Raw genomic sequence first — 25,963 nt, 5'->3', positions numbered from 1 at the left:
TCCTAAACTTCTGCCTCTTATATCCTTCACTCTACTTTTACATAAACCTGTTTAACTTACAGTTTAAAGGCAGGAATCTGTTAAGAGGTCTTATGTTTTTTACAGTGATTTAAGAAAAACTACGATATTTGTTGTGAAATTATAAATTGAAAAATGAGGAAATAGGCTTGACATTGAAATTTGAATTCTTGGTTCAGTGCAATGTTATATTTTGACTTATTATAAAAAAAAATGCCCCTGTTTAGTAAATTAGCATGGGAAGGTGTAAATGAATACAAGCCACAAAGCAGTTAGAGTTACTTAAGTACTGAAAATGCAATAGCGCTTCATGCTTATTATTTATCACTGTGCAGAAACCTTCCTCATTTTGACATTGGACAATAGCAGGTTATCCTAAATTTCCAGTGGAAATGCTTTACACTCTGACTGTATGTTGTTAACCTACAGTTCTTCTGTTTTATTTCATTTCTGTGACACCTGATGCATAATAAAGTATATACTTTAAATGTCATGTTATCATTTTGCTGTTCAAAATACCATCTTCCCTCTAAAACTTCACTTTGACAAGCACATCAGAAACTCTGCAGTATTGTGAGATGACATGATGGCTGGTAGATGGCTAAAACTGTATTTTGTCTGATTTTCTGTATCCTGAATAGTCTAATTAGGGAAAAAAAGTTATTTTTAAGAAGTGACATCTTCAGTCCTGAGATAAAACAGAAAAAAAATGAGGGAAACTATTTGAATTGCTGCGATAATCAAATTCTTTTGTGTCACTCCAAATACATGCATAAACATTTCCTTGCAAATTCACTTGTTAAAATTATTTCTCTCTTTTCTCCCCTGACTTGCACTATGACAGTAGTAATCAAGCCTGATAACTGTCCTTAGCACCTCAGTGTAGCCAAGTCTACCACCCCTTCCCTTAGCTTAAAACTCCAGCATTTTGCATACTATTGTCTGTACCCCGAGAACTGCAACTTCTGAAATTACTTCAGCAATAAACTTTGATAAAGGGAAATGTTCTCACCTAAAATTGCAGTTGGCACAAATGGATCTGTCATACATCATAAGCAGGTCAATGCAGAAAAGGTAAAAAGAGAGAGAACAGTAAATGATTGATATATGTTCCTGACTTTTCTTTCAGAAAGCGACTGTAAGCAACCAGCATGCTGCTTATATATGTATTAAATTTTGATGGCAAGAAATATAATAACATGAATATGTACAATTTTATTATGAAAAGGTCTATATAGGGTGGAAACCAAGAAAAAAATCGGTTACCTGGATAGTAAGAATTAGGCACTGTTGTGCTCAATGTGTTAGTTTTCATTGTAAATGAAGATGGTGAAGATACAGCTGTAAAGAGAAACAAAGCTGGTTAGAGACAGCAAAAGTGATATGCGGCTATATAAGCTGAGTGATACAGCATATGTGATTGACTGGGCTTAGAGTTCATCCTGTTGTGTTACTTGCACTGGAATCAGGACATAGGGAAAACCAGGCATGTCTAGTGACTGAAATCGCTCATCGAATTTGATCAGTTCTCTAAAAAGAAATGTCGTTGGAGAACTCATTTTGATCGGTGATGGCAAAAATACTTCTTACATCACAAGATTAGACTGAATACTGATGCTTGAAAAAAGACATCACAATGACAACAGGTGTTTTTGACAGAAACTGATCTTTAGGAAGTTTTCTTAATAATACTGTAAATACTGTATGCAATTATTATACTAGGGTTTATTCTTACCTCTCCTTTCTTTTTATGCGGTTTGTTCAGCCAGGTGGATAACATGCACAGAGATACTAATAGACCCTGAATATTACTCTTTGTTTAAGACTGGTTTTCAGGGAGTAACAAACAGACCAATGCTTACATTGGTATTTAATCATTTAGCCATTTGTAAAGCCAATGGGAAAGCCCAATGGATCAATTAAGTTCAGTTTGCCCCCTGGTATACAAAGATCATGCAAATTATGGTGGTAAACACAGATACATTCAACAGGTGGGAGTTAATCTCAACATTTTACAGAATGTTCAGCAAATGAGTCATCAAAGGCTTTTAAGCAAAGCTCCTTTCAAATTCAGCCTTAGTTATTTGTCTACACAGATCAAATTCAGTTCCATCAGTGAATGTAAGCACATTCCAGATACTTGTAAATGAGTTAACAGGAGTGTGTGAAAAACAGTTGAGAAATGTAGGATCTGCTGGATGAGGACTGAGATTACTCCTGCTGGCTTTCATCCATCTTTTTTTTTTGGTTGATCTTCTAGGGCATAGAGTTACCAGCCCTTGTTAAGATGGGGCTATCTCAAAACTGGCTTAAATAATTCTGGCAGTTACCATTTATCCTATAAATTAGTATATCTTAGACAACCTTCCTTTGATTACATCTCCCAAATGAGGAGATTACGTTTTCTTGATGGAAAGAATGGTATTCCTTTTGGGTACACTTGGATGCAGAGATTAGTTGAGGTCAAGGCTGCAGAAGCTAATAAAACTTGCTCAATAAAGAATGCAGGTAGAATAATGAAGTTTCACAGGAAGTAGGAGTGTTCTAAATCTCTTGACTACAGTGCCTTACACAAATATTATTCCTAAACACTGTCAGACTGCTTATTCTGGTGACTATGCTTCTTATGGAAAGTCTAATTAGAGGTTCTAGCCCTCGAGTGGTATAAAAAACTTGCTATGGCAGTAATTGCAAACAGGTTTGAGGTGGTTTACATAAAGAGGATTGAGTCTTAGGAACTCACTGCAGCTTCTTTTGTAGTTATGACCATTCAGTAACACTACTGGAAAACTACATCATGATGATGGAATATGAAGTCAAACCTCTGGATTTTCTCACAGGAGTGAGCAATCTTATTAACTTCAAGGGTATATTCTCACCAGAAAGGCAAGTCTGATTTGAAAGACCTACTTCAAATCAATTTCAAAAATAACTCAAATGCAAACTAACATTGCAAATTCTGAGCCTAACACTGCTGAGAAAAGTCTCACAGTATAAACCTCACAGAGTGTTTGTACAATTGAGCTCATCAAAGAGAAATTCTTAAGCATATGGTTGAAGAGTGGGAGTTGGACCTTGCAGATTGTTAGTACTTGAAACAAAATTTAATCTTTGACAAATTTTGAAGATGTTAAAAACCACTGGTAAAAAAACCTGAGGTTCCTTATGAACTACAGAATTAAGAAATTTTTTGAACAGAGTCATTCTTTCTAACAGTTATAAACCCCTGTTTTTTTAGTCTTTGCTTAGTGCTAACTCTCTGATAGGAGTGAGAGTTGACTAAAATTCTAATGCAGGAAATTTTATATCACAAATTTTATTTATTTTGGGATAGATCCAAGAAGACCCAGGATATAGAATCTCTTATGAAATTGCAGAACAGATAATTCCACTGAGTTTTTCCTTTGCACAAGCATCATCTAAAACTGGAAATAATAAGACAATCAGATCATCATTATTAAGTTATGACACTCAAAAATAAATTTATCTTAGAAAAAAGAAGTGAGCAGGGGAAGCATTTGGATGACTTGGGACAGCGTGAGGAATACAAAATTTCTAATATAATAGAGATTGGAGAAAGGTAGAACTACTGTTTCAGCGATGTCATTGCCCTTCTGCAGAAGAAAAGGATGGACAGAAAAAAGCTCAATTATCCTTATTATTTTTAAAGAAGTCTATTCTTGATGTCTGACTGTCTTGCTCATTTGAATAGACACTGTAATGCTCTGCACAGTGGGAAACTCTGGGTCCCATGGATTTTCCATGACTGAGTAATGAGGAATATTTTAAAACCCATTTGCACCTTTCTTTCACCTTCAAAAAGAAAAGAAAAGAAAAGAAAAAAAACTTACATCTCCCATTTAGATTGTGAGTGTCCATGAAAGAGAAAGCTTCGTCACAGTTGGTGCCTTGCTCGGTGTAGCTTTTATCCATTGAATTCACCATCACTGTCATTTCCTGCCGTGTACTACTCAATGTCTCTTTCCGCTTTTTAGCCAATTTTCTTAAGAAATGAATGATGAGAAAAAAAAAAGAAAAAAAAACAACTCTCAGTAAGCAGACATAGTCTTCATGTTATTTATATCAGTATTGTAGTTTGTATCCACATTATTAAGTAACATTTACATTTGTTTCTGCATTTCTGAAACCTTAAATTTTAGTCTCATGTCTTTCAATCTGATAATCAAAGGATAGTTGCCAGTGCTCTGACTTATGGTCCACATCTTAATCCTTGGGGACCACCACTGAATTAAAGGGGACTACTTGGATATGAAGGTGATGTGACCACCTATATATGAGGTTAGATCTGTTTAAATATGTAAATAAAAATGACAGGAGAGAAGATTTCACTGGAACTGACAAATCAGTAACAATGCTCACTTCACATGTGTAGAACTGTCTGGAGTTGTTTCACTGAGACACCATATAACACAGCTATCTGTTATTTACGTAACACTGTATAGTATATATTTAAGCACTTAATACACATTGCACACTCAAGTGACGTTTTAAATTGACTTGCATTCCTAAAGACTGTTTTCTGTCACTCCTGATTTCAGGAAAACTAGTTACATGAATTAGTTGCTTCTCAGTGGAGTGACCTATCAGAGACAAAATCTGATACTACAGTATCATAGAACTGCTTTGGATGCACACAACTTTTTTTTTTCATATCTGTCTGTTTCAGTCTAAACTAAAGTCTGACCATCTCCCCCCGAGTTATGTTGAACTACATCATAAAATAAGATGTCTGAAACTCCTGTTTTTTCCTTCAAGCTCTGTGAAACATCTGTGATCCTGATGACAGTGGATCCCATAACCACTTGGCTTATTTCCCTGGCCTGCAACTTTGTCTTAGACTGCGCCTTTCTCCCAGTTCTTACCTACAGCATTAATTTAAATTGTTCAGATTCCTTCTGTTAATTCAATGACTTTTCTTCTGTGGAAAACAGAATGAGCTACCTCATTCATCTGCCAGGAATATCTTTTACATATCTTCAACAGAAGTTACAGGAGTTTATTATCTCATCTAGGTTTTCTTCCACTTCTAGAGGCCAACTGCATCAAGCATAACCAACTTCTGCCAACTTTCAAAGTCTTTCTCTTCATTAACTCTCATTCATCATGAAGAGATGATTCCCACCACAGACAAAAATTTTATACCAGCCTCCCCTTCATTTTCAAAGAAGCACATTTGTCTCCACTCATTCTGCACAGGAGGGGCTTATTGTAACCCTCCCTACTCGTATCTCATTATTTTGCTTCAAATTACTGCCTGTAGACACACTTTGCAAAGTCCTGATATTACTGCTCACTATGTTGAGCAGTAATGCCTCTGAGTCTTGTTCATGTCCCCCATTTACCTGTTGTCACGCATGGCTCCCCTTCCAATCCTCTTTACCCTTAAGCTGAAGTTACATACAGCTACTCCCAACACCTGCCAACAACTGAGCAATTCCCAGCTTATCAGGGTTGTGAAACCAGAACCTGAACAGTGACAATGACAACATCCACAGTGTGGTCACTGAAACTTCATCTCTAAGTCACGTTACCATGCTTATTTTATTTCATGGCTGTGCAGACCTTAGGAAAGTACTTCAGGACAATCCAGCCCTAGAGCAATGCTTCAGGAAAGCACGCAGAAGGAGCTTTTCTTCATGAGCTTTCCCTTTCTTCAGGCTGGAAGTAACAGTTTCTTTTTAACCAACTGTCAATCCAATTAGCTACCTAAACCCTGCATACTCACTAAAGCCAGGAAACTGCAGTATACAGTGGCCTTCCCCTGTAGGTCCTTCAGTGGACCTGTGAGTACTATCTCTATTCACAAAACCTTTAATTGCTGTTAATCTTGCTAGTTCATCACTTTATCCAAGAACCTTTGCATCTGAATAATGTACTGGTGAACAGACAAAGAAAAGTTATTAGGAGAATCACCCTGAGCAGAAGTATACTGATACTAATCCATATCTGAAAATCCACAATGTGGTAAAATACATGATACCAGCAACTAAGTGGGATTACAAAAAAACCCAGTCTCACTAGAGTGTACATCTTGAGCATCTGCTATTACAGGGAATGTCCTCTGTTTTACAGTAAAAATTGTATCCTTCACAAGGAAAGACAGAGTTCTTGCTTATTGCACCAAATTTTATACAAGTCAGATAGTTTTCTTAAAGAAATTACACTAACATTTTCTTCTTTCCTTAATTCTTAGTTTTGGCCCCATAATCACTCAAAATAGATTTTTTTTATGACAGTAACAACTGTACAGTACTTCTAAATCTGAATCTAATTCTGGAAACAGGTCTTGTGGGAAAAGTTCAAATCTGAAAGAACTGTTATAGGAAGAGAGTGATACCAGCCAGACTTCTGTACTGTGAACAAAAACACCCACTGGACTTAGTCAAGTAAACTTTATCTGAATATAACACTTTTAACATCTGCAGTTTTCAGATATTGCTGAAAGTGTTGCAGTCTTGCAGTCTCTGCAACTCATCCATTCCTTGGATCTCTCAATCCCCAGGGGGCTCTAGCTATATGAGATTTAAGACACTTGTAAAACCAAGGTGCCTTACATCACTATCACCACTCATGCACTTAGATTTGAAGCAAATTTTGGGGGGAAAAAAGGCTTAAATATTTGATCATCTTCACTCACAGAAAAGATGATCAAAGGCTACTCTCTGATGTTTCCTCCTTCTTAAACGAAAAGAGATCTACAACCAAAGGAAAAGAATAACACAGATGGAAGCTCCCAGATGATTACCTAGGATGAAATTATTTTGTAGGGAAAGCAAAAATTATCAGCTTACCACACAAATAGTGTTATCATCACTATATGAGGAAAGAGAATGTACTACATCTCAGAAATGTACATCTCAGAAAAGAGAGCCTGATATTCAGAAAAATCTCAAGACTAGCTAGGAACTGTTGGAATTTTACTGCACAAGAAATAGCAAGAAGTCAACTAGCATAGTGGTAAAAATACGGTAAAATGCAGAGCAGACAAACATACAGACTTCTGCTGCAAAATTGTGCGGAATTTAGAGTATCATTTATTCTGTTCTGTTACAAATCCTAATCAAAAAAGCCTAGGAAAATCATAAGCTAAACACTTCATCACAATCTGTCCCCATTTTATATACCGCTGTGAAACTCTCGAATGCTTTTCTCCCGTAAAGTCCCCTCTAGGTGAAAGGATCACCCTGTAAAACTTTTGCAAGCGTAACTCAATACCTTTCTCAAAATCTTTCTTCTCTGTAAGTTCTCCCCCAAACACCTCCAACAAATCAACTCCAATAACTGCTAAGTTTCTATATTGTCAGCCTCTGTTTGCTTCATTTTCCATCTATTTTCCTGTATTCATTTCTCTGTCCTGTCTTGACTTCATTAACAGACACTTTTGAACCTAGCTTGCCTTTTCCCTTTGTGTTTATAAAGCACTGGGCACAAAGAACAGGGCACAATGGAACACCACCATAGTTATCAAAAATAAATGTAAAAAAAAAATGCTGACTGAGGTTGTTAACTGGAATCAACTGAGGCCCTGGAAAAAATGTGCCTTCCATTTTAATTTAGGAACAGTGAGAAAAGCATATGATTTTGAATCAAACAAAAGCACTCACTTCCTGCTTCCCCATTCCAAACTGAGTAGTACTGTCCTTTTTGTATCAGTATTCCTCCTTTCCAATGAGGAAGATATTCACTTGAGACAAAATTCAGTGTTGACAGATATAAAGTCATGCAGATGGGAAAAATAATCCTAATTATACAGACACAATATTGCATATAAGTGACTTCATAAACTACAGAAGAAAGAAATCTGGTAGTCACTGACTTCCTGAAGACAAAAGTTCAGTGCTATCTATAGTCAAAAAGGCATGAAGTCATCAGAAATGACTAGGTAAGGAATAGAGAACAAAATGAAAAATGTCATTAAGCAAATGTATTAATCCATGGAGCTTTCGCATTTTGAACACTGCATGCAGTTCTGCCACATGCCTATCCAAAAAAGACTTTCTCAAACTAGAGAAGATATACAGAGAAATAATGGGAAGATCAAAGGAGCAGATCCTACCAGAGGAGCAGAGGTCCTTAAATAGATAAGGAGTCCCTAGTTTAAAAAAGAGGCAGTTGAACTGAGAATATGACAAAAGTATATTAAAAAAAGGAGAAAACGAAGAAATTAAGAAAGAATTACTGTTTCTCAACCATGTTAGAACCAGAATCAGAGAGTATAAAAATTTTTTAAATACAAAAGTAAATACTTTCACAAAACTCAGAAAATGCTCTATTCTGCACTGGTATAGCCTCACCTTGAGTACTGTGTGCAGTTTTAGGCACTACAATATAAAAAAGACATTAAGCTATTAGAGAGCATCCAAAGGAGGGCCATGAGGATGGTGAAGGACCTGGAGAGGAAGCTGTATAAGGAGCAGCTGACGCCCCTTGGTCAGTACACTGAGGGGAGACCTCATTGCAGTTACAACTTCCTTGTGAGAGGAAGAGGAGGGACAGGCACTGATCTCTTCACTCTTGTGACCAGGGACAGGACCCGAGGGAATGGCCTGAAGTTGTGCCAGGGGAGGTTTAGGTTGGTTATGAGGAAAAGTTTTTCACCCAGAGGATGGCTGGGCACTGGAACAGGCTCCTCAGGGTAGTGGTCACAGCACCAAGCCTGACAGAGTTCAAAAAGCGCTTGGACAACGCTCCCAGGCACACAGTGTAATTTTTCAGGTATCCTGTACAGGGCCAGGAGTTGGACGCAATGATCCTGATGGGTCCCTTCCAACTCAGCATGTTCTATGATTATATGAGAATTATGCAACATATCACCACAGGACTCTAGAGATATCAAGAGTTAATATTGGTAAAAGAAGAACTGATTAAGGGCTGAGTGGAAGACAGTGAATGCATTACCTTATCTTTACTCTGTTTCTGTATTTATGTAAAGGTTTGTCACTGGCCACTATCAGAGACATGATGTGTACTTTTATTTCAAAATTTGATGCCATTTTTTATTCTATTTACAATCCCTGCAAAGATTATGCAGAAACGGGATGTAAGTACATTATTTGCTTTTCTAACACTCAGAAATATGCATTTTTTTTTCATTCTTTAGGCTACTTATGACACCAGCAGTATTAACTAACTCACAAAATAATTATTTTGCCCATCTAATTTGGTTTTGTAGAATATGCTAAAAGAAGACAGCTAATTTTGAGGAACATGCTTTAACCTGAAACAATTCAATGAGCATAACTGATTCAGCGACATTCAGTACGAAGACGTAATTTTATAACAGTTCTCCACAAGAACCATGTAAGAAAGTCTGCGAATATAACTGACTTATTCCTTATTTGTGGAGTTTTTATACTTTTTTCCAACTTATGTTGCAATTACTTTTTCTTTTAACAACAAAACATCCTTCTCAATAAATGTGAGTGCTTTCTTGTGTTCAACAATGGGTCCTCTAAGGCAGAGACAAAACCACACATCACATGTCATTGTGAGAATTACATGTGTGTGATGGGAGTTTAGATTTAGTCTATCCTCTCTGGTTTGCAATAGTATGCATTTGGTAACATTGGGTATTATTCTAACCTGCATTAGAAAATGAAAAATACTATTTTCCATTTTTTTATAAAATTGTTTTAGCCATACCTTGAATCTCCAATGCCTCATTTGTATTCTTTATACTGCTTTTTATTGTTAAAAAGTCCTCATAGAGAACAAGTTTTAGGAACCTGAATATCTAATCCAATTCAATCAAAATGGTAAAGTTCTTTAGTTGTTATTAAATAAATACTATTACAAGTAATTAATATTTTAGTCTGGTTTACATTTCTTATCAAAACAGCACCACTTCGCACAGAACCCTTTCTATCTCCCACAAATGGACTGAAACACAAATATGAAGCAATTGAAATCAAGTAAGGAAGTCAAATATAAGTAGTAAGGCATCAGTGATAGTGAAGTTCTGCTCACCATGAACTTCTGTCATTCAATTTCACATTTATACGCTTTATATTGAAATGCCATATGTTCAAGACTGCAATTTCACAGTGACATTGAACTGTGTTCTGTCAATATTCTATCAGACAGGAAATAAAGTTAGGAGAATTATTTTTAAAGGCACTACATTTTGCAGCAAGAACTAGCAAGCACTTAATAAAACACTTCAAAAGTGGTTCCCACTTCAGGAAATAGCATTTCTAGAGAACAACCACAGGGAAAGCAGTTGTCAGGAGAACTAAACAAAAAGGCAAAAGGTAGGCAGGATATCACTGAATTCTGTTGTTTCTTGCTTATGTTCCCTTAGTATGCAAACCTGTAGTAGATTACAAAATTATTCTTTGTCCTAAGAAGTTCAATATATATTTTGTATTGACATCAGAACAAAGTAGAGCTACAACAGCATGGAAGACTGATGTAGAGATTATGAATATTTTACTATAGCCAAGGGTGCATAAGCCTTTTTACCTGACTTACAAAGGGGTGGTTTATTATAATTTCTTTCAGGTGCCTTCTCTTTGTTGTAATTATCAACTTCCTGCTTCAAAGCAAATGCTAACATTATTCATTTCATTTTTATCATGCTCTTGCATTCTCTGATAAAGAAAAAAGAATTAACTTTTTAAAAAATGCTGTGATGACGCTCAAATTTTGGGAACAGCATTCCTGACACTAAAGGATTTAATTTCCTCCCTTTTCATCACTGTGACTTTCATTTTTTTTCACAGACTTTAGATGCACTTCCAGTGACACCAAAACTAGTACTGGGAGATAAAGAGGACATCCCAATACTAGCAGGACTGTCTAGAAAGGGAGAACGAGAAAAGAATACAAGTAAAGGGGTGGGGGGAAGGATTCCTTTAACTCACAGAGTTACAAGATTTGAGTGTAAAAAGAGTGCAAACTTTTTACATGAAGGTGAAGGTTAATGAAAATGGTTTTGATTCTTACTACCATAAACAAAACCAGTTTTGATTTTTGTGGTATTTAACTTGCCTTTTTACTCACTGCATATAAGAACTTTAATGGTCTTTTTTGTTACTAATAGATTGGTTCAGTAGCATCACAAGAAATCAAAGCAAAAAGAAAAGTTATTTGGCAACATCCCAATACCAGTGTAAGCTCACAGGTAGAAGTATGGCAAAACTTAAGAAACAGTGGATCAGAAAAGAGAAAGAGAATATGGAGGTGAACGGAAAATGAGAAGGAAAAGATGATGGAAAAGTAAGGTACAGAGCTGCAGTCACAGATATGCAGCTCACCTACTTTTGCTGCTAAGTGTTCTTGAATTCAAGTATAGAGCACCTGCTTTGAGATTTGCTTATAGTTACATAATTAAAAACTCTGCTTATTTGTTTCTTAGTTTCTGCTTTATAGGAAATCCTATATCAGGTTATCTGAGTTTCTGCAAGTGAGGGTTATAGCATCGAACTGAAGAACACCTCAGGTCAAAGAAGGCTGACAGAATTTCTTTGCTGATGCAGTGGCTGATGCAGAGGGGGAACACCTGTGACTGACCGATTGTGAAAAAAATGGAGCTATGTGGTGCATCAGATTAATGTAACAACATTTATTTGAAATGAGCTGACTTTTGTCTTAGCTCTCAGAGGAAGTTAATTTCGTGGTTACAGTTTAGTTCTTATTTGTCCATCTAAGAAGACCTCAGTATATTTTAGTATGATTGACAGGTTCTTCAGGGAAGGCTCTAGGCTATGGCAGTAAAAAGGAATTTGAGAAGCTTTGGCAGAACTCTATATCTGCAAAACTTCTGGCTGCACTATTTTTGGCTCAAGTTAGTCACTGGTCTTGGTCTACATAAAAATGTGCTCACACACCTTAAAAAAAAAATTCAACACCCTTCTGCCTCCCCAATAGGAGAATAAAACAGTAATGAGACATAAGCAGCAGTATTTTTTGTAATTTACCATTATCTAATTTTGACCATGACCTTGAATATTGTAAGTAATGAATCAGACACTAAAATGCCCATTCTACTCAATTAAACTAAGGAAAGAAAAATGAAAAGCACAAATTCTCTGAATTTGTTTCAAAATTTAAGTTTTGCAACATGAATTTTGATCTGTGTTTTGATTCTTACAATCCTCAATTTAACCAAGAAAAAAGTGAATACAATGTTTAATTGACCTATAGGTCCTCCTGAATTATAAGGGCATGTAAGAAAAATACACAGAATATTAAAACTTTTTTCCCCTCAAAATTAATACAAGGTAAATGCTTATGAATATGTTAATTTCACTAAAGACTTATTTACTTAAGTGATTAGAACAGCCGTGTGGAACTACTTGCAGGATGTGGATCAGGGTGCCACTTGGAATATGGGGGAGGCCAAAGTATGACAAATCCTTTACAAGCACAGGGAGGAACCCAGTAGCCCAGCTGGAACACTTGAAGGCCAAAAAATCACGGAGTGACAACAAACTGTGTGCTTGTCCTCTCTTCCTAGTAAAAGAAGATGACAGCCAGGCATCTGAGAGGGCTGTTATGGTGAGAATTGCAGGGACCTGGTGCAGCTGGGACCAGCTAAATCAGGATATGGAGATGACGGGTGAAACGCCTGCATTTCACCAAAAAATATCGCTATAGTATTTGACACAGGAGCAGATCAGCACTGAAGCCTCTCTTATGGCTGATGGCCCTGCTCATTAAACCAGGAAGTCACACTTTCTGATCCATTCCACCTTGAATTACTTTCTTCAAAGCAGCATATTTTTAAAGGTTTTGGAGAATTCTTCCCATTAAAAACCATGTATAACCAACCACGAAACCAACCAACCAGCCAACCAACCAACCAATGCATTAGGACGTTCTGATAGAAAAGGAAACGGACTTTCAAGTGTTGTGTGGTTGAACAGGGAGTTCAGCCTGGATCTCTCTCAACAGACAAATCCTGGACAAGGAGAGATGGAGAGAGCTGTGCTTGTTCAGCCTGGAGAAGAGAAAGTTCAGAGAGGATCTTCGTGCTGTTTTTAACTACCTAATGGGAGAGTATAGAGGAGACAGAGCTAGACTCTATGAACAAGGAGAAAGGACAAGATACACTAGACACAAATTGCAATTCAGGAAATTCCTATTAGATCTTAGTAAAGTTTTTGTCACCACTGGGGTAGTCAAACAGTGGAACAGGTTCTCAGAGGGGTGGGATCTCAATCCTGGGAGATACTCAAAACCCTGATGGACAATGTCCTGAGTAACTTGATTTAGTTTAAATCTGCTTTGAGCAGCAGGTTAGAAAAGATGATCTCTAAAGGTCCCTTCGGATACAAATTATTCTAGGACACCCACTAAATGTTCCGGTAATAGGGTTTTTTTTCATAAAAAGGAAGATATGGGGATTTAAAGCATTACAGATTTGAACACAATCCTTAATTGTGCCTTTTCTTGGAAGAGTCCTACATGTGAGATTCAGTCAGAACCAATACAGGATAATACTAGTAAAATTACAGTCAAATAATTAAATATGATGATAGATACAGACTCTTCCTATTTAATTATATCATTTTTAATCATCATTTTCTGCCACATGTACTAAACCACCCTTCTAACTTAAGGAGCAAAGCTTGTGTAAATATTTTTATCAATAAAGCCTTTTCATCAGCGAGCTAGTTATAGTCACGTTGAACTGCATAATGTGAATGTAAAAATTTTCAGTGAAAAAAGACAAATTATGTTTTGATTTTCTAAAATGGTATTAATAATAACATGTTCTTATTTTAATGAAAATTAAATGTTCAATTTTCCATTATGCTTCATTTGTATTAATTTCTGGTACATTAATTGTACGTAAATGTAAAATGACATTACACTACTTTACATGCTTTTATTACTCTATTTCAATTTTATTGAAATGAAGTATTTGAAGACTCTGAAGAAATCCTTTTCTGAAATATATGGTCACAGGAAAGTTCCACACCTGACCTTTCCTTTGTCTTTCTCTTTACTAACTCTGTTTGAGGAACAGTAAATGAAAATCCACACAGAACCTCCACTTTCTCTTTTTTTAGCATATATGCCATTTTACTTAGAATTACAGAATCATTAAGATTGGAAAACACCTCCAAGATCATCAAGTTCAACCTTTGACTGACCCTGCCAATTAAACCACAGCACTAAGTGCCATATCCAGTAGTTTCTTGAACACTTCCAGGGATGGTAACCCCACCACTTCCCTGGGGAGTCTGTTCCAATGCTTAACCACCTTTTCAGTGAAGAAATTCTTTCCCATGTCCAACCGGAACCTCCTCTGGCACAATTTGAGGCCATTTCCTCTTGTCCAATCACTGGTTGCCTAGGGAAAGAGACGGACCCCCACCTTGCTACAACCTGCTTTCAGGTGGTTGTAGAGAGCAATAAGGTCTCTCTTGAGCCTCCTTTTCTCCAGGCTAAACAAATCCAGATCTATATTTAAGAAGAGTACCTAGGTTCTTTTGTATGAAAATACATATACATACCTCATTTTGTTTTAAAAGCCAAAACTTGGAAAGAAACTACTTAGATGAAGAAAAGATGTCTATGTCATATTGGGCTCACAGAGAGATATATTTCATCCATAGTACTGTGTATGTGGATATTAAAGATCCTGTAAACAGTAGAAGAATACCCTACTCATAATATGTTGTAAAACATATATTTTGCATTTGACATTGCAATCCTTCCCCTTCGTCTCAACAGCTTTTCTTTTTCCTCTTTCCCCCATCATATTACCCTATGATCTGAATAAAGAACTAAACAGACAACACTGGGGCCTACTCAGGAGGAGGTAGTTGCGTGATGTGCAGTGCCAGACAACATGAACATGAAAGCTTTTCACAGGAATACATCCACGACAGATTTTGAAATTCTCTTCCAGAAACTAATTATCATTTTAGAAAAGGCTGGCTAATGATGAAAGAAAATACCTTCTTATCCCATAGCTGTCAGTTTTAAGCAGGGTCTCAAACTCCTGGGGATGGTGTGCACTGTAGGTGCCCAAAATCCCTCTGCTTTCACAAACGAAGACAAGAGGCAGCGTTAAACTAATGCAAATTTGCGCTGGGATGGTTTTGCCCACGCCAAATTTTCACCATATTTTCAGAGGTGTTCTCACTCAGCATGAGGAATTGCAAGCTGTACGGCAGATGTATCTATTATGTGGTAATCTCACATCCTCTCTTCCCACTAGCTTCTGTCTCAGATTTGCTATGATATTATGAGTCCTTAAGCATGGCCAGGTAAATGTTTTTCATTAAAAGTAAATCTGCCACAGGAGCAGTTCCTTCCACAAACAGAAAATTCCTAGCCCCACAGTGCATCGCTATCTGAGGCTCACCTGGGTGCAGGACAGGTATCTTTTATGTGAAATACCTTGTTACTTTCACTATGGGGTTAGAAGGTTTGCCTTCCAAGACCCAGTGGAGAAAACAGATCCCCAGATCTCTACAGCATCTAACAAGTTTGTTCTAAGGCTTGCATAGGCTCAAGTTGATAGAAAGCAATAGTAACTGGGACAGTTTTAAATACAGGAAATAGTTTTCCCTCAAGGTATTTAGGTCTCTACATAGATATCTCTCTCACCGGCATTTGAGGGCCAATGGATCTGCTGGGTATACATCAAAAGAAGCAAGCTTGTGATCGGCATAGTCCTGTGAGGCCAGGTTTAACAGGGCTTTGAGTAACCTGATCTAGTCAAAGGGGGTTTCGAATTAGAGGTCTTTAAGATCCCTTCCAACTCAAGCCATTCTATGATTTAGTTTTATCAGTATAAAGACATAAAATGTTGCAAAATAAATTGTTTAAAGTTTTCTGAAACTTTCCTTAAAGGAATTATCTTTAGCATATTATCTATTTAAATATATGTATATGTATTGTATGTATTGCATACATTATATGCATGCCTGTATATATGTAAACATACAATTAGATATATGTAGTGGTGTAGTGCAGAACCAAAAGGAAAGGTTTTGATAGGTTTAATCTAATATGGCTCATTCACTGCCTTACTGCTCCCCAGCAGTAGAATACAAAAGAGGAAAAGGTTTTTTGCTGACAAAAAACCCCACTGTGTTAGTACGGAAGTTCTGGTAAAGAGATAAGCATCCTGACCTAGCTCCTGAATAAGTCCTGCAGTGGGAGGTACTTTTTTGGTTCCTGGGTATATTGCCTGCTATGAAAGACAGAGTTCCTTGTTCATGTAGGCTTTTGATCTACAGTCCTCACTTGAATAGATAATTTTTGCCTCTTTGTATCCTAATACAAGCAGCAGCCTGTACAACATATTTGCTAGTCCTGGTACTGAGCATTCACAAACTTGCACATGTTTTTTTCTGCACTACATACACTTCATCATGTGCCTTTCACTTTTTCAAGCAATTCTCTCCTTCAAGACTTCCATAATATTCAATACACCTCAGCAGTTCAAAATATCCAACTGCATAGAGTTTTAATCAGTCTTTTAGAGGATTCTATCTTCCTTTTCAACCACAAGAAGTAATCTGTCTCAACAAAAGTCACTGACTAAAAGCCCAGAATAGGCAATACTCAGTCATGTAAGAAAGAAAATCATTTTTCCTAGGGGGCTGCTGAAATTGGGCCATCCCCTTAGGGTGGGTAGAATAACTAGTGAGATGCATGAAGATACACCTGGAGCATAGTGCACTAACGTAATAGTGCTCTGTGCTCACTGGGGGAGGGAAGGTGCTGAACAGTGGTCCTTTAGCAGGATGTAGCTTGTAAACCATTCAAGTGCTCTCCCAGGCCATGAGTATATCATTAATTGGCAGTGGAAGCGCAGTGGCAGATGGACTGCTGGTAATCCAAAGACATGACTAGAGGAGGAAGCGGTCCAGCTGAGGCCTTGTGCGGCTGATACTATTTGGTCAGTCTAAAATGCAGCTGCACGCTCAATCCAATTTAATCCCACACAGCAGAATGCGGCTTCTGGGAGAAGCTGTCATCTGTTCCCTGTATAAACTGCTAATGAAGCTTTCCAGCCCCTATTTCTCTCTTAGCAGGTGTGTGTGTGTGTTGGGGTACTGTATCCAATGGCTCATAAGGAAGATATTAATATGAGGCTTGTTTGGCAAGGAAGGTTGATTAATCCGCTTTAGGGGCTCTTTATACCATGGTGGAAAGGGCAGCTGAAATAGCTGCATACCATAGTGGCTTTAGGTAAGAACATTTCAAACACATATGTTTAGATCCCTTCATTTCTAATTCTGGCAAAGTTGAACCTATTAACACCAAAGACTTTTTAATTAAAAGATGTAAGAAAGGTGTCAAGGAAAGCTTCTCTAAATCTTCCTAATACAGTTTCATCTGAAAAATAAAATCAGTTTTATAGACACAATAACATTATCATTTGAAAAAAAATTTAATTAATGACTGCATATAATATGGGATTTTCACTCAGAGCTTTGCCACCCACAAGCAGAAGGATAATCCAAAGACTGAGGAATCAAAATTTTTGCATGGCACTACCTTAAAGTAGTAGGCACTACCTCTGTCACAGAAACGCATACAAAAAAATGAATGCCTTGTATTTGTGCTCAAATCTAATCCTAATTTCTGTGAAAATACACTTTTAAAGACAGAAAGACATCTTTTATCCTCAGAAAAGGAAAAATCTGAAACTTCTAAACAGAGCTTGCACAGTAAAATTCCTTTTGAACAACAGAGTAAAAGCTATAAATAATGTCACAGTCCTTCCCCTGATGAAATCATCCATTACAAGAATATTATGTGTATTAAAATGAGCTGCTAGGCACTGTGCTGTTCAGATGGCAACAACCTCAAACAACTAAAATACTATTGTATCATTAAAAAATCAGCCAGTTAGAATTTGCAAGTTTAACAGTAATGACAGCTGCTGTTTTTACAATACACAGTCCAGTAGTTCAAATATATTGAAATTTTAAGTTTAAGGTAGTGATGTAATACAGTAAGTACACTGAGATTTATAGAGATACACAGACCTGCCTGAAGGGAGGAGGCAATGACGTCAGAAACAGAACTAACAGGCTTTTGTGTTAAAAATAGCAAACTATTCCTTTGCAATAAAAACAGACAATGGTGATTTCTAAGATACAATGTGTTAGTGTTAAAATTAACTCTCCAACTCATCATTTACAGGAAGGATATAAACTGTGACAGCTGCAAACTACTTGCTCTGTATTAAAAAAACCCACAACCCCCCCCCAGCATAATTTAATAACAAAGGAAGCAGTATCTCTGTAGCAAAACTTAAAAGAGTTCCATCAAAATGATTCTGCACCCCTGTATGTAATGGTTAATCATATCCTTTCTATGAATTTACTGAATAACATATCTAGGACAGAATTCTCTGTTAAAGCTCTATATGGTTTGAGAGATCGTATTTAGGAGGGAGCATCTTAATGTCTGTAATAAACTGTAGATTAGGTCAAGAGACAGATCTGGGTAGGAGTCCCATTAGCAGAAATCAGAGAGAGAGATGTTAGCAGGAGATTAAATTGCAAGACAATAGTACCAGTCAATAACATTTGGGAATATGTGGATATTTAATCCTCCCAGAGAATCTGCCGAAATTTTTTCTGCACTTAAAAAAAAAGTGAGTAGGAATGCTTCTTAAGTAGTGTAGTACTTACTGTGAAACAGGTTCTTTTTAAGTTTCGGCACAAGTGTTGGTATGTTTTCTGATAAAACAGGGTAAGTAATCCATACTATATTCATTATGGCTATTTAACTATAGGAAAGCACCTGAAAATATCTATAGTTTTGTGATTGTTTTCTAAACCTAAAGAAATATGAATGCACAATTGCAAATATATCACATCCATAAAATAGATCATAACAATTTCTGTTTAACATATTGTTTGATTCAAATTATAACTACTTTAGGATCAGATGGTAAAAAAATGTTTTGACTAGACTGACATTTCCTAGCCTATCTAGACAATTTGTTAAAAAGGAGTGCATTTCAAAGGAAATTACAAGACTCCTTAAAGTTGACTTCAGCGGAGAGTTAAGTGAACAAGGAATTCAGAACAGAACATTCCACTCCTGCCCTTGGAGAAAGGAGTGCTCTTTCAAGGAGCTAACAGGCTTCCATTTGCTAACTTTTACTTGTGTGAGACCAAACGTAAAAGCAGGATCTCTGGTATATCCATTAAACCCAGTCACTTAGTAAACTTAGTAATGGAATCCTCTTAGTGCAAAGATGACCTAAGTGCTGCACCATGGGTACTTACAAGAGCATTACAGCATTTAAAAATTACCCCTTGACTGAGGGTAATGTTGTTTCATACAAGTCACTGCATGGAACAACATTACCCTCCATCAGGGGGTAATTTTTACCAGCCATCAATAATCTTTAAACTTACAAACATTGAATAAAAAATAGTACTGTGATAGTTTCTTTAACAGCTAGGAAAGAAGTAACTTGAAAACAGATGAGTGGACATCTGTGTGATTGATCAGGGACACACGTTCACTATTTAAATAGCATCTTCTTTTAAAATGCTGCAACACTATAACTAACTAACTAACTAAGAGTGGGCAGTGACATTCTAATAGTATTTTGGCATAGGTGAATTACAGGTGAGGAGACTCTAGTTGACTTTAGATGAGAAGTTATGGTAACAAGAAGCTAAGTAACAAAGAATTTTCCCAAAATCCAGACTCAGAAATGCAGGCTGAAGGAGATACTGGGCGCCTGGATCAGACACTTGGACATAAGTCTGGGTAGAATTTTAAATGGTAGTAAAACAGTATTTCCTCTACTATAACAGCTGATTTCAGAAATTAGGCAAAGTTTATGAATTATTGCCATGTGCACGTTATCACCATCATGGTTAGGCTTCACGAACGAAGATTTGGGAAAGGCTCTACCCACGTTTGTTAGAAGCACGCTGGTGGCTAAAAAGGCCAATATGAGACAGGCACGTCCAGTTGCAAAAGGCACAGCAGAAAGACTCCTTAGGTGGTACATTCTGCAAGGCACGATTCTTTCTGCGTTGTCTTTTTATTTATTTTTTTTTTCAGTTTTACGTGCACATAGAAAGAATTCCATGTGCACATAAAACCGAAAAAAATGGCTTACTCTGCCAGAGGCAGACAGAAATGTTTGCATAAACTGGAAAATCTGTTTTACATGTCAAAATAGCCTACAGATAGGAATGTATTAATATTGTGGCCTGCATCTGATAAGAACAACTTATCTCCCCTCTGCAGTCCCAACCTGAGTTTGTCTCTGCCAATTTCTAAATTTTTTTTCCACTATGATCTGTGAAGTTTGTGTTTGTACACAATATAAGACTCTCATATGCTATTCTTCCACTTTACTAATATCACTCCTTTTACCTGAGGAGGTTTAAATATTTCATAGAGTTTTACTAATTAAAACTTAACATCACTCTCTGTGAAATATGTATGGTAAGGGGACAGACAAAAACCACTTCACTCATTAGTAACATGGATCTTGTAAGGAAGTTAGCAGTAGGCTGACAGCAGTGTTAGTCTTTACACAGAAGATGGAGAAGACTACTGCATTCAGTTGACAGATGAAAGGATTTCAGTAGGATCAGTGTTTTTACCTAAAAACAGGGTTAGTTTAGAAAATGGAAGCTTTGCATTTTCAAACAACTTTATTTATGAGCAGTACAACTAATGGATTCAAGCTTTCTATGAATTAATGTCCTGTGTTCCCTAAGTATTGTTTTCCCAGACCTCCTCTTGATTCCCAGCACCCGCTCTCCAACATCTCCCAGCTACCTCTCCTATTTGTATAATGAACTAAGTGGCACTAATTGCTAAACAGCAACAAGGTTAAAAAAAGGAAAAAATTTTAAGTGTCTCCAAATATCTGTAAATTCCTCCATTTAATATGATACAATGGATGGGCAGAGTGCCCCTCAGCACTGTACTGGGACAATGATTCAAAACAAACTTGTGGATTTCAACTTAGATAAGAATTTAAAGAGAAGACTATAACTTCAGCTCGATGTAGGATTGTCTCTACAAGTACTGAGCTCCAAGCAATCACATGATGACGAGGCAGTTATGGACCACTTACTGACAGACTGGGAGCTAAGCATGTCTTGCTACATTTATTATTTTATCTCCTACATCTAATGCCCCTCTCTTAATTTACTTTACCTACTTTTTCTGTCTTATGTTTTGGATTTCAGGTTCAGCAGTGGTAAGACCTTCACTGATTAGGTGTTTGAACACTTAACGTGAAAGTGTGACATGGAATAGCTTGAGTGAAGTATTTAGATATTTTTTTACTAGCAATTTTAAATTAAATAACAACAAGCAAAAATATCACAATATAATATGAGGTAATCTCAGTGCCCTCTGGAGGTCCTCATCTCTCTCCAATGTTTTAAAATGGAAGCCAGGGATAGTAATACATTGTATTATGTTTATTTAGTTAGTATTTAAATTAGAGGGAAATAATCTGACTCTAATGACTCTAGCAGAACATGATCTGGTACACAAAATCAAACACGTTTTAAGTTTTCCTAGTCAAGGCCACACTAATGCATCAGCTCTTACCTGCTAAAAGTAGTTCAGGTCTAAAACTGGTTTGGGGCACAGAGAGAGAGGCAGATATATCCATAATATTTTTATTTTGGCACTGATCACAGCACTTGTCCTTTAACTACCAAATAAATCGCAGTGACTGGCCTATGTGCACATACTAGTGCTTCCCTGATACTAAACGAGGTCCTAAAAAAAAAGAATAAGGGAGAGTAACTCCTGGTAATGCGAAGAACTACTTTGCATGCATAACCACATCTGAAATATTTTGATTTGCTTCTTGGAACTAATGCATTTTGTGATTTGCAGGTACAGTCAATACAACACAAGTTGAGTTATTAAGAAGCAGGAGGCAAAAATAAAAAGAAAGAAACTGCTCAGTTTCTTCTTAACTGTGTGCCCTCATCACACCGTCTTTCTATTGGTTTCACAAAGAAAAAGAAGGGGTGTAATGGTTAATCTATTGTTTATTCAAAACCACCAACAGAAGTTAATAGACAGTTATAAACTAATTGAGTGCGTCTGTAGTGCTATCTCCTCATTCATCTCGCTTATTCGATTTAGCTCTGTTAGTGTTCCATATGGTACAGTGCCCCTGCTGCTAGGAAAAGTCATTTATTGCAAAAAAACCCCCTGTAACAACAGGAAGCTAATAGTTTAACTGTTCCTCTAAATTTGTTTGACAAAACTGACATTTAGTACGCCATGTCACGTTGTCAGTAATCTGCAATTTACCCTTAGGCAGGCAGTGGATGCTCATTTTATTTACCTCTCGTAGTTAAAAGCATAATTAATATTCCACTCTGAAACAAAGATTAGAGATTTGACAAACATTGCAATTTAAAGTCTCCATTATAGCAAACATTAAAATTAAACATCTTTCACACACCCCATTGCATAAAGGACACGTGTAGCTGTAATTTAACTTTTTAGTTTTTAATACCACAAACTAATTTCTGCTGTCAGTTTAATGAGGCGGAAAACACAAATCTTGTTGCACTCTGTGTGCACAGGCTGGGACAGTTAGATTGCAGAGAGCCTGAATCAGTTTGCCTCACAATGTTTCAGTCATGTTTCAGTCAAAATCCCCAAATTATTGTGAGTCTAAAAAAGAAAAAGTCTAAAACCAGAAAACATCTTAAAGACTTTGTTTAACAAAAGGCTTCAACAAGAACTTCAGGAACAAAAACAGTGTAACACCACAACAGTTTTCTGAACTGCTGTATGATTGCTGAAAAACTTCCAATAACCATAGTCTGAGCTGTAACTTTGCATCAGTGCTACTCATAGCATGAAGCCCAGATAAATTCTCCAAAGATTGCAAAAGGAGGGCATGCTTTCCTCCTCAGCATCTGACCTCCTTCACCCTGCTTTACACACAGCTGAGGTTAGGCAGTTATTCAAATCACTTAATCATGGGCTTAAGACAGAAGCAGTTTGCAGTGATTCCTGACCTGGGTCAGCTCTCAGGCTGGAGGCAGGGGCTTGGCTGGCATTGTCTCTGCCCCTTTCCCAGTACCTTTGAGGCTAGGCTGGCATACTCCTCCTCCGCCTCAGGCTCCTTCAGTCTTTGCTCCATGCCCATAGATTTTACATGTATAACAAATGCAAAACCAATTGCAGTGTTTTCTACTCACAGTTGCTGTGCTCTGTGTACAAGTCCCATTGCAGGCTGCTCAGTGGTGCCTGCGGAACAACTGATTTATTTGTGCCAGACTCTGTGACAACGGGGCATATTATCAAACTGGCAAAGTAGGGGGAGCTCTCAGAGAAATAAATGACTGCGGTTTTAACTCATGCTAATTTCAATTCAAATTCTAGCTCCATAAATTCTGTGTGACTGATTAAAATTATTAACATGTAGAACACCTTTAGGCAACCACGCTGGCTCATTAAACATGGAAGCCTAGAATTATCTCCTCTGTAACAAATGTGTGTGCGAATGTGTGTGCTTCAGAGATATACATCAGGAATTTTTCAATTTTTTTTTTAGATTTTCTTCACAGAAGCACTGATTATGCAAAAAAAACCCCAAAAAACCCCCAAACCAGACAACATAAACTCAACAAAGAGGCTGCTGTTACTCTCTTCTCAATCCATCCTATGTAGTAACCCACTGACTCCTGACTCCTTCACAAGACTTCATTAGTCACTGCCAACTTCAATCTGCTTCAGTTATTTTGCATTCAGCTCCCAAAGGAAAAGCACTCTCCCCCACTGATCACAGGCTAAACTAAAGATAAACTGGCTCATTTTATAACACATCAATTGAACATGTCCTGAATCACACTAGCATCACAAGCCAGGAAAGAAATCTCTGAATGTATCTAACCCTGTCACAATGCTAAATAAGAGAGATGCACATTTCTAAAACTGGGTCTCCAAAGCAAGAATTCAAGTTTTAGATGCAGAGAGGTTAGTGTCAGCATGTTATTTCTCTCTTAAATGTCATAAGGAATGCCTGCACGCAAAAAAATAGTAGTAGTATGCTTTAGAAGAGTGCTACTGATGTACAATCTGAGATTCTGTGAATAAATTATTTGAATGAGCAAATATTTGAAAAGGTTATAGCAACCGAATGGAAGTTACTTAGATTTTTATTTTATTCAAAATGAGATGCAGGTTATGAGGATGTATAAATCAGGTGATAAGTAGCAGAGTCAGAAAGGTCAGAATCACAGCTGTTGATAAAAGGAACCTCATTAATCATAATGTAAGAATTGCCATGTTGGATTAGACCTGAGCCCAACTGGTCCTGCCTTCATGAAGTCCTGGAAGTTTTAGAGAAATTATAAGAGATAACATGAAATGCAGATGTGGAAAAAACCTGTTTTCAATTCCTTAATGGCAAGAGATTGCTCCAAATTCTGAAACATCAAGCTTTACATGCCTTCCAAAATGCTTTTTTAGCAGTATTTACACGTGAAATTTAACCATTTTACTTCTGCATATTTTTCAAATCCACAGAGACGTCCACCTTTGAATCTCACTATAATCTTAGCTCAAGTAGCACCTGGTAGCAATCAGTTTCACAGTGTAATTGTGCATTATAGTAAAGATTTCCCTTCTATTTGAAATGCAAGTTAATTAAAAAACTGTTCCCTTTATGGTTGTATTAGCAGACTTATGGAGAATAAAAATTCCTGGTAGGATCTACAGTTTACTAATTTATTTACTTTTACTGTGCCTATTTTTATGTTTTTCCTTAAATGGTCAACACCCAATGTTTCAGTACCTGCTCATGTACCTTCTTTCTGCGACTGACTTTGAAATTTCTCTCCCCCTTCAATATTCTTTTTTGGATGAAGACGGATCAAATTAAGAGCAGCTTAGAATTGTACAACTCTAATGCTCACCTACCCCTTCAATGTTGAATTCTTTCACTACTTTACTCTAAACTCAATTCTTCCACTTTTTGTTATGAGATTGATTGCAACAGAGACTCTTGAGAAGCCACCTGAAAGCCTTTTGTGATTCTGAACCGCCTAACGACAAACAGTGGATTTTGTAAGAGCAAATTAAGAGAGAAACTTGCACGACAGGAAAATTTATTTCTTTCCAAATTCCGAGTAGCAACGCCTGACTTGACACGGTTAACTTTTCCTCTTCCAGGTAAAGGGAAAGACAAGATGGCCTTCAAGGAAAATCAAAGAGGCACAAGCACATTTTGGTAGCCTTCACATGTAATTAGTGTGCTCCACTGGGTCAGCACTACCATAAAAAGAAGAGGGAGGGACTTCTTCCCTTGGGAGTATCTAGAATGATATAAAATCCATTAAATTCTCAGGACACCAGATTTTCCATAGACAGGGGAAAATGAGAAAGCCTGACTTTCATTTGAAAAGCTAATAACCATACAGGGAAGGTGTCAGGGGTTTAAAAAATCTGGTTTATATCTGTGGTGGACATGGAGATCACAAGGTTTTCTGTAACCTGTTCAGAGCTGCTTTTGTCTGTTTGCCATCTGACTTGGCCCCTAGGACCAAATATGAAAACTAGCAACGTTCTCATTAGAGTCTCTGGGATTCTGTTGCGAGTTTTGCTCTGAATCACAAAAATCACCTGCAATTATTTGGGCTTTGCATGGCCCTCCCTCTCCACAAACTTCCTCCGTCTGATCATGCTACAAAAAGCTAGAGAAACCAACATTACTCAGTCAGGACTTTTATGTAACTTCATGAGAAAAAGAGAAGGAAAAAACACATGGGATGCACTTATTTGTTTTTTCCTCTTGCCCTACTTTTAAGAGAGAAATTAAATATACAACAATTGCTATGTCAATGGAACACCAATAATTAAATTCTTGGCATTTTCATGCTCTTCTAAGTGACACGCTCTAATCAAGAGACCTTTAACTTCTGTGAGAATGGTCTTCAGAAGAGACAAAGGCAACAGTGAATAAAGCATCCAGTTTGAA

At 37.1% G+C, this 25,963-nt stretch overlaps 1 protein-coding gene across 6 annotated transcripts in view; it reads right to left on the bottom strand.

The window, feature by feature from the left end:
- The window catches only part of PTPRM (protein tyrosine phosphatase receptor type M), a 351,616-nt gene that overhangs the window by 93,181 nt on the left and 232,472 nt on the right, over nucleotides 1-25,963 (bottom strand). For 3 of the 6 annotated variants that reach the window (XM_029959314.1, XM_029959310.1, XM_029959311.1), the window contains 3 exons: nucleotides 3,870-4,021; nucleotides 1,285-1,359; nucleotides 1,031-1,057 (listed from right to left, as the gene is read on the bottom strand). In XM_029959314.1, coding sequence (XP_029815174.1) covers nucleotides 1,031-1,057; nucleotides 1,285-1,359; nucleotides 3,870-4,021 — 254 coding nt within the window. The remainder of the gene's footprint in view (nucleotides 1-1,030; nucleotides 1,058-1,284; nucleotides 1,360-3,869; nucleotides 4,022-25,963) is intronic. The other 3 variants (XM_029959313.1, XM_025895935.2, XM_029959312.1) reach the window with 2 other exon arrangements.

Source organism: Manacus vitellinus, unplaced genomic scaffold, assembly GCF_001715985.3.
Source record: "Manacus vitellinus isolate BGI_N305 unplaced genomic scaffold, ASM171598v3 scaffold_1_pilon, whole genome shotgun sequence".
NCBI classification, from domain to species: Eukaryota; Metazoa; Chordata; class Aves; order Passeriformes; family Pipridae; genus Manacus; species Manacus vitellinus.
The sequence above is the reverse complement of the archived record's forward strand: the minus strand, read 5'-3'. Positions and strand labels throughout refer to the sequence as shown.